The sequence below is a fragment of the Thamnophis sirtalis genome, unplaced genomic scaffold (genome assembly GCF_051295495.1).
Source record: "Thamnophis sirtalis isolate CommonGarterSnake01/CBP01778 unplaced genomic scaffold, rThaSir2_p1.2 scaffold_6, whole genome shotgun sequence".
Classification (NCBI taxonomy): domain Eukaryota; kingdom Metazoa; phylum Chordata; class Lepidosauria; order Squamata; family Natricidae; genus Thamnophis; species Thamnophis sirtalis.
Genome location: NW_028261386.1, coordinates 38,679,566 through 38,694,678, shown reverse-complemented (window position 1 = coordinate 38,694,678; position 15,113 = coordinate 38,679,566). Strand labels below are relative to the sequence as shown.

Below are 15,113 nucleotides of genomic sequence, written 5' to 3'. Positions count from 1 at the left end.
AGAAAAACAGTTCCCACTCTGGCTCCTCCCCATTTTGCCGCAGCCCCTTTAAGTCCAATATGGCCGCCAGGCGATAGCCAGACGCGTCCCGAAATGCATCTGGATCGCTGATTTTTCCCTTTAAGGGTGGAGACAGGGGGAGAGGGGACGGAACGGTACGTCATGTAATTAATACGCTTAGTTGAGTGATTTTTGAGCTGTGGCAATTTTAATAGCCACACTTTTTAAAATTGCCAAAGTTGAAAAACACCGAGCTAGGCTTTGATTAATTGTCCCAAAGGGGCTTTTTTTCAGGAGGAAACTGGACTTTGGATTTTCTTTTGAAGACGTTTCGCTTCTCATTCAAGAAGCTTCTTCAGCCAAGAAGCTTCTTCATTCAGCTTGGATGAGAAGCGAAACGTCTTCAGAAGAAAAAAAAAAGTCCAGTTGCCTCCTGAAAAAAGCACCTTTGGGACAACCATGACCTGGATGACTGAGAATCTCTACAGGCTTTTAGCTATACAATTTGAGATGAACACCCTTTGAATGGTGTAGGAGTAGGAATAGATTTCCAGATGAAAAATTGCAGACTACAGTAACCAGGAGCACTACTCAAGTGACCCTGATGACACAGATAAACCTCCAAGTGCTTCAACGACCCTCTGAAAGGATACAGATTATCAGCTGTCTGCAAGGAATATAAATCCTTCCATTCCCTACTATTCTGTCAGTGCTGAAGAAGCTTCTTGGATGAGAAGTGAAAGGAAAAAAACAAGGATGTCCAGTTGCCTCTGGAAAAAAAGCACCTTTGGGACAACAGACCTGGATGACTCTACAGACTTTGATTAATTGATTGTGTGCCATTAATTCGCTGTCTACTCTTCGCGATCACACGATAGACTTCGAACCTGTCCTTTATCAAGGTTGGTAACGTGGTCTGTGATTCCAATTACTGGCTCCGGGCTGCAAAACTCCGTACAGCTCGTAGAGCGTAGCAATGCGCTGGGATTTGGCAAATGGATTTGCCGCTATCTAGCGTTTGCGAGGACTTTTGCAACTCATCTTCGGTAGCGCCCTACTCCTGCCGTTAAAAGTTGGTTTAGGGGGGAAAAGAATTGGCTACTTTTGGGGGGCGTGGGGGGGCATGAACTGTACTGCCAAAGGAGCCAGAGCGGGCTCAATGAAGCCTAGCCTCGATTGAAGATCATATTGTCAAGCGACTATCTACCAAGGAGAATCTATCGAATGGATTACGATGTTTTTTAATTGCAACAAATTAAAGCCAGGCTGTTTCCGATCTAGATCGGAAACTTCACTTCCGAAAATCCTGTCCGCCAAACTTTTAAAGGCAGAGGAACTCTACGCCGGAGAACAACAAACAACAAACATCAAAGCAAATAAGGTTTAATAAACCGAATAGTTCTGGGTAGATCGCCAGAAGATTATGCCGCTGTTTTTTCTTTCCCAAACAAGCATGTTTGAACAAGAAAAGACCCAACCCATTTTGAATCGAGATTCTACATTTCTTGAACGTGCATTTTGAGGGGGAGGGTGGCAAGTTGTGACTCTTGTGTATAGTAACGGAAAAGATTAAGCAGCTCCTCTCTAAGTGGGACTTTAGTTCCCACCATTCCGACTATTGCTTTCATGGCAGGGACGATGAGAACTGCAACCCAGCCGCATCTGGGAATCGAGCTGATGAAAGCCAGATCCCTTCTACATGAAAACCAGGGATGTCCTCAACGCTTTCCGCTTTCTTCATATTGTACTTCCGGCTCAGAATGCGCATGCTCCGGTTTGGGGTGGCGGAACGAGATCGCGATATGGCTACGCTGTGAAGTGTAATTGTGAGTAGGTGCAGGCGGATCGGGACACACTTCGTTCCTCCAACGAAAAATATTATTACCGGAATATCCCTTCTGTATGCCAAAGGAGACTCTGTAACATTTTCAAGTTATAAAAACAGCCTCGCTCAATTCATTCTGTGTGTGATCTTAGGGGAGAGGGAGAAATTAATACTAAGTCAGTGGGACTCAAATGATCTATGACTATAAAGAGAAATCATGTCCCCTGATTTCAGCTAAATAAAGTGAGAAAGATGGCAGCGAAATGTGTTTTTGCAAATATGACCGAGATCCTCTGCAAAGGATTAAGGATAAGCCTGTTATTTCAAATCTGCCTTTTACAGTACAATGCAGTTCCATCCTCTGCAATTGGGCTGCAGGGCAATCTGTCAAACAGAAATATTATAAATATAAGATATATTTCCCCTGCTTATGCACTAATAATACAATTCTTTGGGAATTCATTCATTAACAACCCTGTCTGCTAGTTCCAGCTGCCTATGTGTTCTGTATCAAACTAAGAGAAAGGGGGAAGACTGTGATAGACTTGAATAAAAGTAGTCTGATCATGTAAAGACCATGAATATATGGGAGGAATTGAAGATGTAGATTTGCTTATGAAAGAAAGGGTTAAGATGTATGTGTTAACTCTAATGGTCATTGTCTTATTTCTGTCTACAGCAGAAAGCAAGTAGTTATTCCTAATGGCAATATCAAACTTGATCCAGAAATTTGGTTCCCTGCTGCTGTCTTCAAGTCATCATCTTCCACAGGTATATTTACTTTGCTGTTTTGGCCAAATGGATTATAAATTATCCAGGATTCTGGATCTTTTTGTAGTAGTGTTCTTCCAAGCAAATATCTCTGATATAATTTGTATATGAGCTCAAAGCACCTATATAAATTGATAGAGAAAAAAAATGGATAGGAACATAATACTATCTTTTTATTCTGCTTTTATTCTTTCTGAGTAGAATTATTTAGTGGACTTAACCATCTTAATTATTTTTCTGCTATATTAAGGCCTGAACCTTTAACTTTCAAGGCCCAGTCTTTCAGTGAGATCCATATTTTAGAGATTCTGTTTACCTAACAGTGTGTGTAATTATTTCTAGACATTTGTAGATGCCTTTCCTCCTCTAATGTAAAATAAATGCTCCCGATTCAAACATGTAAATAGGGTGAGCATCTTAATTAATGTTAATGATTTTAATAATCAGGTATCTATTTTGATTGCAACATTTTTAGTTTTGAATATTCTTACTTATTATATGCCATTAATTTTTAGATGAAGCAGCTTGTCTTTCACAGGAAACCTGCAAAAATGGCTTCATATTTAACATGTAATAGCAAAATGTTTTAAAACTGCTAAATGTTTTAGCAGTTTTTGCTGCTAAATTGTCACTGTATTTGAAGGTATGTTTTCTAAAACATTAAATAACAAAGATGAAAACTTTTTATTCATGTTATATCCAGTTATACCCCTGCAGTTAAAATTTTACCATTCATATCCTATTGTTTGCTTGTTTTGCCTTTACTAGATCTCTGCATCTTTCCAACCGCTTTATCTGGTTAGCCAACTTGGTGCATCCCGTGAAATCAGTACTTCTACCTGGGTCTTAACTAGTGATCCTTTGTGGAAATGCAGGACAAAGTATACCATTAAGCCCATTCCCAAACCAAAGACAGGAGGTCGCGATCACACAGGTACATTCTGAACTGCAATTCTGTCCTGTAAGGTTTTTTCACTTCATCAGATACAGAGGAGTGACTAGATTGTAGGATTTAAACTGGGAGAAGGGAAAGGAGAAGAGGGCAGAAGAAAGGATGGTTATGCTGATGCCAGTTACATTGGAAAAAGTATTGTATCAATTAATTATAATATATTAAAAATTCATTGTTTGTTGAAACATTTTAAGATGTCCTGAAACTTCCTGTTGTATGTGAACAATCTTTTGCTTGATTGAACTTGTGAAATTTTTTGTATCCAAAATGAGTACTTTGATATTTGGAATGGAATGTCTAAAAGTTTGAAACGCCCAACTATTACTTTGTTCCTATTTTGATGTCTTGAGTATTATTTTGTGCAAAGCATTGCTTGTTTGGTCCTATATTGAATCCAGAAGGGCACTGCAAATAATGGTATTTATTACACTAGAAGACAAGCATGTGAAGGAGTCTCTTATGTATGTGAAGTTGGTGGGATTTATGATTTATGGTAATGCTGGGGGCAAAATAGATATCTTGATTTGTTGCAAGATCTTGTTCTTTGTTAGTATCATTATGCTATTTCTTGTTCCATTGAGAATTTGCTGCAGGTTTGGTGGTTATCTGTATGTATGGGCTTGACATCTAATGTCTGACAAAATACAGTCTCTTTGCCAAGTATTGGTTATAGCTGCTTAATAATGTGTGTGACTTTAGCTATGAACTCTAGATAGCACACAATGGAATTTCTGGGGAGATTTGTAAATCCTCCATAAGAATTGATCCAAGTCTGTTGATTTATCTGTTGATCTCAATAGGTGGATAGTTCAGCCTAATTTAATTCTATCAGTTGAGCATTTCTGGCGTTCTATGGAGTTATGTTTGTATCAGTGTGCCACTGATTTGCAAGCATATGTTATGAGTGAGTTACAAAAACCATGGCCAGGAGTGCTATGTGAACATAAGTGACAATGTTCTTGATGACTTAAAATCCCTCTTTACAAGGGATGTTGTGTGTAGTGCCATAGTGCCACGACATTCACAATATGGTATGTTTAGAATTAATATACTACAGTACTATATGTTCTATGAGTATTCTATAGAAACCCTCATGGAATGCCATCTATAGGTCCTCCAAATTAATTAATTAAAAGTGAAATGCTAAATTCTTGTAAAATCGCCAAATGTTGTGAAATTAAAATTCTTGCTTGAATATCTTATGAGAGCTCAGTGATAACAATGAATTCCCATTTCATGCACTTTTGAGATTTGTAACATTTTTAAAAAAATCTTGCAGTTGGAATATAGTTTCAGTGCAATACATGATGGTTTAAAAGTACTATTTCCACCATAAGGTCGTGTCCGTGTGAATGGAATTGGAGGAGGAAATAAACAATGCTACCGTATGATTGATTTCCAAAGACTGCGTTATTCAAATGAAGCAGAGCCTAGTCCATTTGAGGAAAAAGTGCTTTTGGTCCGATATGATCCATGTAGGTAAGTAATAGGCAACTGAGTTGACAAGCAGATTGAAGGTTTGTTGAGTTTCAATTTCATCTTAGTTTTGTAAATACTATTGCTTGACAGCAACTTAAGGGAAATATCCGCAGATTCGGAGCAACTTGATAGTCTTAAAAACACCATATACAGAATTCTTAGTATGAAAAAGTCCTGGAGAAAAGATAATTCCCTGAAAAGAATGCTATCAAGATTGAGTTCGTTAAGTAACATTGGAAAAGTAACTGATCACTATAAGAAAAACAAATTACTATAGAAACACTAATGAAATGGAGTATTAGGAAAAGACAGCTGGTGGAAGACGACATGCAGTTTTAAAAGCTCTTTTGTCTAAATAGATCATTCTCTGGTTCACATCAAGAAGCTATTTTTCACTTTGCATCTATTGTCTAAATAGGTCTTTCCATGGTTCATATCAAGAAGTTATTTTTCATTGTGTTCAGGGAATGGAAGTCAGAGCAGCCTATATAAATGAAAGGTCTTGATATAACGGATTGGGTAGCAGCTGTCTCTCCAAAATCCCACTGAGAAGCAAGCAATTTTCATGATTAACTCAGAATGCTGATAGATTTCTATCTTTGAACAGTTGTACAAAAATGTTTTGACATTATCTTTCTTGCCCCAGCTGGTTTACTTTTTATTCTGAGTAAAGCCAATCCTTTGAACTGTTCATCTTTTATTGATTTATTTTGTTCCCTTTGAAGATCAGGTCATATAGCTCTAGTGGCTGGAGACAAACGGAAACGCTGGATCATTGCAACTGAAAACATGGCGGTTGGTGACATCATCAAAACTTCAGGAAAAATAGAAAGGATGGCAGGTAATGTTTGAAATGCTACTTAAGCTACTAAAGATGTAAATGGCTAGATTTCAAGATGTATTACTTCCTCCAAACCTAAAGCTAAGCAAAGAAGAATTTTGAGGCAGACTTTTTGCATCATATCGCAAGCTGATTATTAGTATTAATATTAAAGACTACACTTTTCTAAGGAATGATGTAGGCAAATAGAAAAAAAATTACGTAACTTAGGGTTGTGTGTGCTGCAGTGATGCCATGTAGTCATAACAGTCTTTTTGTAGTTTCTGACATGTTTATAAAGTGTTATCCTTTTTATAGTTTGTGTTGGTTGTGCTATATTGGGTTGAGTGTTCAGGCACTTTTTGATAAACTTTCATGGTTTTGCATTTATTTGAAGATATTGTGTAGACATCTTTATAGATGGTCTAATTCCAATTGCTGGTATTCTGGGTTGCTGCATTATGTTTGTCCTTGTTTGAATAATGTTTTTCCACAGCACCTCTTGTGAGAGTGTGGGTTCTTATGTTGGTAATGGAGCATTAATGTGGATTGTGTTTGATAAGATTTGAATTTCTAATTTGCTATCATTTCCTTTGCTGAGGATATGTAGAAAAAATTGTGTGCTTTTTTGTCATATTTCTTTGAAGATGTTGTTGATTGTCTCATGTTGTTCCTTTGTTATTATGACAAAGTATTGTCTACATATTAGATCCATAATTTTGGTTTTGTGTGTGAGAGTGCTGTAATTTCTAAATGCTACATTACGGTCTATGCCAAGGGTCACCAAACTTTCAGACCTCAGGGACTACTAAATTCATAATTTTAAATCCTGTGGACCACTAATATAATTTTTAAAAAAAGATAAATAGTATTTAGTGCAATATAAAAAATGCAAATAATTTTTCTCACGGACCACCAGTTGGTGACCACTGATCTACGCTATGAATTTTGAGAATGGTAATTCTACTGGGCTTCCTGAGAGTTGTTGGTATATTTGCCTATCAAATTGAAAATACATTGTGAGGCAGAGGTTGATGGGTTCCATGAGTCTGGATATTTCAATCATAGTGTATTTGTCTAGGCCAGGGTGTTGTGTAGCACTGCTGTAATGGATTCTTTGGTTAGTTCTGGATTTAGGAATGGATATGTTGGGCTTGTATAAATTTATTAAATTTATATGCATCAATAAGGTGAATCTGGATAGCTTACAAATCAGAAAAATAAAAATAAAAAAGCAATTTAAAATTATGCACATTAAAAATGTAAAAGTATGCAAAAAAGCAGAACCAAGAAGACAAATGGCAATGAGATGAAGTCTTATTATCCCATCAACTACCTCCAATGGCAAGCAGCCAATAAACAAATCCAGGTTTTAATATCCTTCCAAAATATCCTGCCACTGTTCTTTGGTGATTTGACATTTCTTGGTTAAGTTATCCAGTTTCTGGATTGAGTTGGTGTTTATGGGATGTAGGTTTATTTGTCCTCCAGTAGTTCTTTGGCTTTCTATAAGTATTGTGTTCTGTCAACGATAACCTTAGTATGGCCTTTGTCTGATGAGAGGATGATGATGGTTTTGGTCATTCTGTACATTTTTGAGTGCTGCTTTGTCCTGCCTCAAAGTGCTGTTTTGAGTTAATTCTGATTCTGTTTTCTTCTGGTCTGTAGTATGATGTTTTCCATATGTTTTCTTACTGAGAATATTTGTAGCTCAGAGTTGAACTGTGGAGTTCTTGGTGCTTTCTGAACTTGGTTATTTTCTTGCAGATGTTTCATTATCAAACTAGGTAGCATCACCAGTGCTAGATGTTTTCTTAAATCATTATGGCAAGTCCTTCCCAGGCTGCAAAGAATTCTAACTGATTGACATCCTCTGTCTTATAGTTCAGATATTTCTGGAGTATATTGGGTTCTGTGGTGGATATTGGGTGGCTGAACATGTTAATTACCAAACTCTGCTTCTGGCATTTAGCTTCCTCAATTTGGTTTGGAGTTTTGTTTTCCTTTTGTCAACTTGTCTTAGAGGTGTAGTTTTGATAAAGGTGTTGTCAGAATCTTTCTGTGTTCTAGGAGAAACTATATAATCAGGGAGCAAACCTACACTTACTTGCACTGAGTTAGATAATGAAATGTCTGCACACAAAAACCAAACTCAGAAATCATGAAGGACTCCATTGTAAGCCCAAAATATTTATTTGAGAGTATTGTGACTTTTAAAAAAAATAAGTGGTTCTGTCTTATTCTTAAGGTTGTCTATTTGAGCCTAAACTATGCATCTCTCCTTAAAAATGTGCATGAATGGATACACATTTGGATGCAGCACCCTTCTCCCCCTTCTGCTAGTACTTAGCTCCTACACGAGAGCTAAGTTCATTTCTTCCTCTCAATGTTTTTGCAGAGATTTTATTTATTTTCCCGTGGTATACTACTTTTTACTAGCCACGTTTATTTGTTGTATTTATGTTCAATGTCCTTATTTTTTTTGTCTTTCAGTCTCTGCTAATGATGGGGATGCATATCCAGTTGGAGCTCTACCACTTGGAACCCTCATAAATAACTTGGAGAGTCATCCTGGGAAAGGAGCACAGTATATCCGAGCAGCAGGTCAGGATCTAGTAGAAGCCAGAAACAGTTTGGAAGGATGAAGCAAATCTGGATAGTCAGAAGCAAAGCAGTTTGGGAGTCCTTGGCTTCTTTCCAGCCCAATTTACCAAAATTTTTGATGTTTTTGTGTTTTGAGTCCATTTCTCAAAGTTGCATACAATGTCTCCTTCCCTGTTTTGACTTCCCTGTTTTAGAAGGTATTCTGAAGGTCGTTCAATAGAATTGTACTTTTGTACATTGATTTTGAAATCTGCAACAGAATACTAACAGTTTCTTAAGAGTTATATTATTCTCCCTATTTAGCAATTTATGTTTAAATAATATTTACTCGTACTGTGTTGGCTGTTGAGCAATTATGTTTGACGAAAGCAAACAAAACTGCATCTGGTAAGTGTTAGATGGTAAAATGAAACCTAGGGTAGTTAAAGGTCCCTTCAACCACACTTCCTTAGCTTAACTCATGCTTAGATGCCTAATAAAAAGTGGTAAAAAATACCGCATATTCCAGAATGGGATCGGATAAACTCTCGTAGATAGATCAGCATGAATCCTTCCTAAATCATTTTGTTCAATTAATGTGGAATCTTCACACAGTCAGCAAATAAGTTACAATCAGGACTCATGCTAGTCATTCTAATTATGTTAATTAAAAAGATGAACTATCTCCAGCATTAGGTATTGTAGAACATTATCTTCAGAATATGTTTTAGATTGTAAATCTATGCTGATGATAATGCTGGAAACCAAGAGATGATGTTTAATAGAGGTCCAATGCAGGCAGCAAGAGTATTAATTTGATGCTTTGTTCAGTCTAGTTTCAGATTATCATCCAAATGTATTCATAGTCAACACAATGGACTGGATTCAAAAAATTAAGTAATGACTCCAAATGCTAAGGGGTTGATGCCAGATACTAACTTTGTATAATGGCTGCCAACGCAGCTTTAGGATATCACATTAGGCAAAACTGGCCTATAGCAGATCCTGGATTTATGTTTCTATTGGAACAGGCTGAAAATGTTTGTGGTTGGATGATTTCTGTTGGCCTAATTCAGTATTTGGTCAGAATATTGCAGTCTTGCTGACACTTTCTTTTTTAGGCACCTGTGGGGTAATACTGAGGAAAATGAGTGGAACAGCCATTATACAGTTGCCCTCCAAGAGGCAAATACAGGTAAGCCCTTTAGAGATCAGGAGTATTAGTGAAGATAAAAGGCAAGGCTCCTTTAACACCTAGAATTGTCTTGATGGGGAAGAGCATCATCTATTTTGTTTTTTGTTTTTCATCAGTGCTTCCCTACAAGCAATGCCTCTTTTGGGATATGCCAACACATATAGAAAAGGGATTGGCGCGAGGGGGAGGGGGGGCTTGTATGGTGATCCTGCAGTGTTGCTTGTATCACTCTGCCTCCCTCGCTCCATTGCTGATGCCTCTAGTGAGGAGATTTATGTGGGGTCATCATTTGAATATTTCTGTGTTGAATCAAATTGTTCAGAACTTGCTTTCAAAACTGAAGAGGTTGATGCTATGATTATATAAAACTAGGTTTCTTCTCATAGGGAGGATGGTAATAAATGGCACTTGGTTAGAAGGGGATAGTTCAGTTGGAGTGGGCCTCAAGGCAGTCGTCTTCTCTCTCTCCTATGATCTTGAACATTTAAAAGCTATTGAAAGCACAAAAAATATAATTGTGTCTGGTGCCTGCAAATATCTGGAATATTTTGCTTCCTCTTTTACTCTTATAGGTGCTGGAAACATGCATGGCTACAGTGGGACGAGTTTCCAATGTTGAGCATAACCAACGCGACCTTGGGAAAGCTGGTCGGAACCGGTGGCTGGGAAAGCGACCAGATAGCGGCTTATGGCAGCGGAAAGGGGGATGGGCTGGACGCAAGATCAGGCCCCTCCCAGCGATAAAAAGTTATGTGAACCTGCCGGTGCCAGCCTCATAAGGCTGACATTAGTAGCACTTTAGAATTCTGTTAAATAAAGTGTATTTTCGCCTACAACCTGCAAAGCTGCTGTTTTTTTTCCTTTTATTTGTATTAATGAATTCTCTTGAGAAAACCGCTTACTTAGTATGAAGCTGGTACAGTTATAGTCCAACTCTACTTAGAGTTAGTGGGCTTTTACATTGTTTTTAGACTTCTTAAAAGTTCTCTAGGAAGATGCCCCTTAGTCTGATGTCTAACATAGTTTCAGAGAAATTCTTTCAATTTGATAACGGGACCACTATCTTAATATGATCCTAAAGAGTTAATCCTTTCCAGTTATTGAGAAACAATGTAACTCTATTACTATACACAAAGGGAGTTTCTGAATGTCCTAAAACAGATTGCCCTTGTTTTGTAGTCCATTTTAGAAAAATTGTTCTGTTTTATGGCTTTTTGTATTTTCTCATTAAACTGGCTATACATTGTCAAACTCACGAAGAAAACAACTGTCAAACAGATATAACAGTAAATATATTTTATATAGAATAATAGAACAGAAGAACAGAGTTGGAAAAGACCTTAGACGCATTTTAGTTCAACCCCCTGCTCAAGCAGGAAACCCTATACTATGTTAGACAAATGGTTGTCCAATCTTTTCTTTAAAACCTCCAATGTAAGAGCACTCTGGAAGCTATGGGGGGGGGCCATTGGATCTTCCAGCCTGCCAAATTTAGTGCTGTGGAAAATAGGGAGGGGGGATTATATGGAGCTGGGGAGATATATAGTCATAATAACATTCCTTTCTGAGACTCAAGGACATTCTGCCCTGCACCTTGAGGGGTGCAACTGGGAAGCATCTCCAGTTGGGATGGTGCTTTGATTGGGCCATGTGATGGACATGTGGGGACTGGGTAGGGGCTTGGACTTCCTATTGGGTGGGGAAAACCTGGAAGCTTTCAGATTCGGTTTTTCCCAGTTGTGCCAATCTGACATCTCTAATAAAATGGAAGTTTGAGGAACTTCAAGCCTTGGAGACTTCTTTCGTTGGGTGCTGAACTGTCAAAATTTAGAACAAAATTTTAGAACACAGAACATAGAATAACAAAGTTCGGTGCCTTGGAAGTCATTTAGTCCAACCCCTTGCTTAAGCAGGATACCTACATTCCAGACAAGTGGGTGTCCAATCTCTTCTTAAAAGCTTCTAGCCATGGGGCACCCACAACTTCTGAAGGCAAAGCATTCCACTGGTTAATTGTTCTCACCATGAGAAATTTCTCCTTAGTTCTAGGTTGCTTCTCTCCTTGTTTCCACCCATTGTTTCATGTCTTCTAGTTCTTTGATAAAAGTATATTAACATCATTACCGTAGCACATCAGCATGCAGTAAATGCAAATTGGTGAACTTGGGGGGGGGGAGATAATGCATAACCGGTGGGGGGGGGGAAATGATTCCACACTCCCAGAAAGTATTCGACGTTCGTTCCTAAAGAAGAATACGGAAACACCTAATCTCTTTCCAAGAATTTGGGTTTAACAGCCCGATTTGAAAAACGATTATAGCATAATTCTGTCCTGTCTGAGGACCCGTAACTATTTTAATAATAAGCAGCATGCGCAGAACAAGCGGATGAGACAGCGACTGGGCAGGGTAAATAAATGGCAGTTGTTAAGCAAGGCTTGCCGGCGGTTTGCTGCTTTGACTACTAAGTTTTGGAGCCGCGTTTAAGGTAAGGCTGAAGCTCGAGACTTTCAGGCCCTGCTACCATTGCACGGAGGCCTCCCGTTCCGGGTGGGAGAGAATCCCGCAGGGTGCCTTGTTCATTCCAAGGAAGGGCGACGCGCCCTAAGCTCCGCCCCCAGGACTTGCCTTCCTCGGTTTCCGATAGGCTCGAGCCGGTGCGCAATTCTGGGAGCTCTTTTGGGCGTGAGGCGGCTGGAGCCTCGAACAGGTGGGGAACTGTGGCCCCTTTATGACTTGTGGACTTCAACTCCCAGAATTCCTGAGCCAGCATGGCTGGCTCAGGAATTATGGAACTTGAAGTCCACAAGTCATAAAGGGGGGTAGTGGTTCCCTGGTCCTAAAAAAGAAAAAAAAAATCAATTCAAGAGGAAACGGGGCGAGCAATAGCGCCTTCCCCCCTTTATAATCACACCTCATGCATAAAAGACTGGCGTTTGGTTACTTGAGACTATGTGCACTTTTCATCAGGCCACCACCTCTGCCTGCGGCTGCAACCATTATTTTAGCGTAGCTACCGTGTTGTGTGAACTCAGCATTAAGAATTTTAAAGACCCCATAAAATCTGAAGTAAAAACATGTTAATGCTGCACAGATAAATATGGCCACCGCTCAGGACATTACACGTTTTCATGCTTCTTGACTAAAAACTGTCTTGGGACTAAACTAGACTGGTGTCCTCTAACATCTCATTATGGACGATAAAAATAGCAGTCCCTCAAGCCTGGACAGAATTAATAGAATAGAACAGAATTCTTTATTGGTCAAGTGTGATTGGACACACAAGGGATTTGTCTTTGGAGCATATGCTCTCAGTGTACATAAAAGAAAAGATACATTTGTCATGAATCATAGGATACAAATAAGCAATCAAATCAGGAAACTAGGAAACAATCAATATAAATCGTAAGGATGCAAGCAACAAGTTACAGTCATAGAGTCGCTAGTGGGAGGAGATGGATGATAGGAATTATGAGAAGATTAATAGTAATAGTAATGCAGCCTTAGTGAATAGTTTGACAGTGTTGAGGGAATTATTTGTTTAGCAGAGTGATGGCGTTTGGGAAAAACTGTCCTTGTGTCTCGTTGTTCTGGTGTGCAGTGGTCTATAGTGTCGTTTTGAGAGTAGGAGTTGAAATAGTTTATGTCCAGGATGTGAGGGGTCTGTAAATATTTTCACAACCCCACACTAAATTGTTTCTTGCATTGTATCATAATGTGAAGTGCTCATAACTATTCAGATGCTGCCCTTTCTGGTTAAAATTAGATATAGGGATTGTATAAATAGCATCAGATACGCATTGTTGAATCTTAGAAAAAATGCCTTGTGTCCATTTTTCATGTTACTGCACGTCATAATTTTTCCAGAAATGTTTTTAAAAAATAATAATTTATATAGTCCTTTAAACCTACCAGAGCTACAGTTACCAATATTGAAGGTGCTCTTTTTTGATTATGTGTATCCATTCTTTTTGTATCTAGATGCACAATTTCTTTATAATAAATGTGGTACTATAAAAAATAATAATCTGTCATCTAGAGTAAAGAAAGCTGTTTTCTGCCAAAGTTCTCTCTTTAATGGAACACCAAGCTTTTACCTTATATTTGTACATCCTTTTATGACATCTGTTTTAAGCAACTTTAAAAGTGATGTTACTTATTAAAAAGCATCAAATAAGTAAAATTTATTCATTTAGTCTTTATGTTTAAAAAGAATACTGGCCCTAAGTTGCTTGCCTATTGACCTAATGGATAAGTCTATTCTGATTCCAACAGAAATAATTACTTGATGAACTTTCTCTTAACTGGGCAAGTTTTCTTATAGCAATCTATAGTTATGCCAAAGTAAGTATTCCTGCACTTTTCTTCTCAGGGCTCCTAGACTGAAAGCCTTTTTGGTTTTTCTTCATGACATAATCTGCCTTTTATCACACCAGCAGATACATTCCCTGTCATGAGGATTAAAAGGCAAAATGGGGATGTGCTGGTGCAACTTGGACCCAAATGTCAAGCCTATCCTGAGGAGTTAATTCGGCAACGTCGTGGTCACAATGGGTGTAGTGAGTACTTGATCCGCTGGAACATCCTTTGCTTGGATAATGATACAGAAAACAGTGTCGAAGCTTCTTCAGTTGAAGGTAAAAAACAGACAATCTTGATGTGGATGTCGTCAGAGGATATATATGCCAACTGTCCAACATTACTAGGCAAGAGGAAGCCCAAGGAACAAGTGATAGAACAGAATGTATCTAACTTATTCCCTCCTGAAGACACTTTAGATGAAGCTTCTCTTACAGAGATGAAAGCTGATGTCAGGAACCTGGTGCAGCGAGCTTCCTGGCAACTAGCAAGCATCCCTGTTCCACAGTCATCTATACTGAATACCATCCATATACTTAGTGCTTATGCCAGTATTGGCAAATTGATGACTATCTTCAAGGAGACCGGGGCCCTTACTCTTCTGATGAAGATGCTGTGTAATGAGGAAAAGCATATCCGTTGTAGTGCTGGGAAGATGCTGAGAGCTTTGGCTTGTCATGATGCAGGTATGACATCCTAGGAGATGCCCACAACTAATATAACATTTCTGCCTGAGGTATTAGAAGTATTTAGATATGCTTACTTGAAAGTCACATTTGGTAATACAGAAAGTCAGTGCTAACCCATTATTCTTACTGATTTGAATAGACCTTCAATCCCATCCTTAATAGAATTAGAAATATTAACTAGTTAGATGTTGATAAATACTTCAAAGTGATGATTGAGCCATTGGGGCAAATTTTTAGTAACTCTTGCCTATTAAAAGTTAATTTATAGTTGATGAACATACACCAAAGTTTTCAGTTATGTCCCTCCCCTCCCCCACACTTCATTTTTACTTCTAGAATGAAGTTGATAGTCAATTCAGATTAAAATTCTACAAATCGTAGTTTGTTTTAATTTTAAAAGAACCGCTTCTGTTTGGTTCAGAGCAAGTAAAGCATTCTTAA

General features: G+C 38.3%; 2 protein-coding genes across 6 annotated transcripts in view; both read left to right on the top strand.

Annotated features, from left to right (window-relative positions):
• Positions 1-48: 48 nt before the first annotated feature.
• Positions 49-10,461, top strand: MRPL2 (mitochondrial ribosomal protein L2). Of its 3 annotated transcripts, XM_014052374.2 has the most exons (9): positions 64-155; positions 1,634-1,826; positions 2,505-2,596; positions 3,365-3,530; positions 4,886-5,027; positions 5,753-5,868; positions 8,341-8,451; positions 9,552-9,625; positions 10,198-10,461. In XM_014052374.2, exons 3-9 carry the CDS (start codon positions 2,528-2,530, stop codon positions 10,402-10,404), a joined length of 885 nt encoding a protein of 294 aa, XP_013907849.2. In that variant the 5' UTR covers positions 64-155; positions 1,634-1,826; positions 2,505-2,527; the 3' UTR covers positions 10,405-10,461. The 3 variants fall into 3 exon arrangements, with proteins under 3 accessions (XP_013907853.2, XP_013907849.2, XP_013907850.2); XM_014052378.2 differs by lacking the exon at positions 1,634-1,826 and having other exon boundaries at positions 49-155; XM_014052375.2 differs by lacking the exon at positions 64-155 and having other exon boundaries at positions 1,115-1,826; positions 2,508-2,596.
• A 1,547-nt stretch (positions 10,462-12,008) lies between these two features.
• Positions 12,009-15,113, top strand: part of LOC106547728 (cullin-9) — a 33,175-nt gene continuing 30,070 nt past the window's right edge. For 2 of the 3 annotated variants that reach the window (XM_087717649.1, XM_087717647.1), the window contains exons 1-2: positions 12,009-12,112; positions 13,997-14,669. In XM_087717649.1, the coding sequence (XP_087573775.1) occupies positions 14,078-14,669 (592 nt within the window). In that variant the 5' untranslated portion in view covers positions 12,009-12,112; positions 13,997-14,077. The remainder of the gene's footprint in view (positions 12,113-13,996; positions 14,670-15,113) is intronic. The other variant, XM_087717648.1, reaches the window with a different exon arrangement.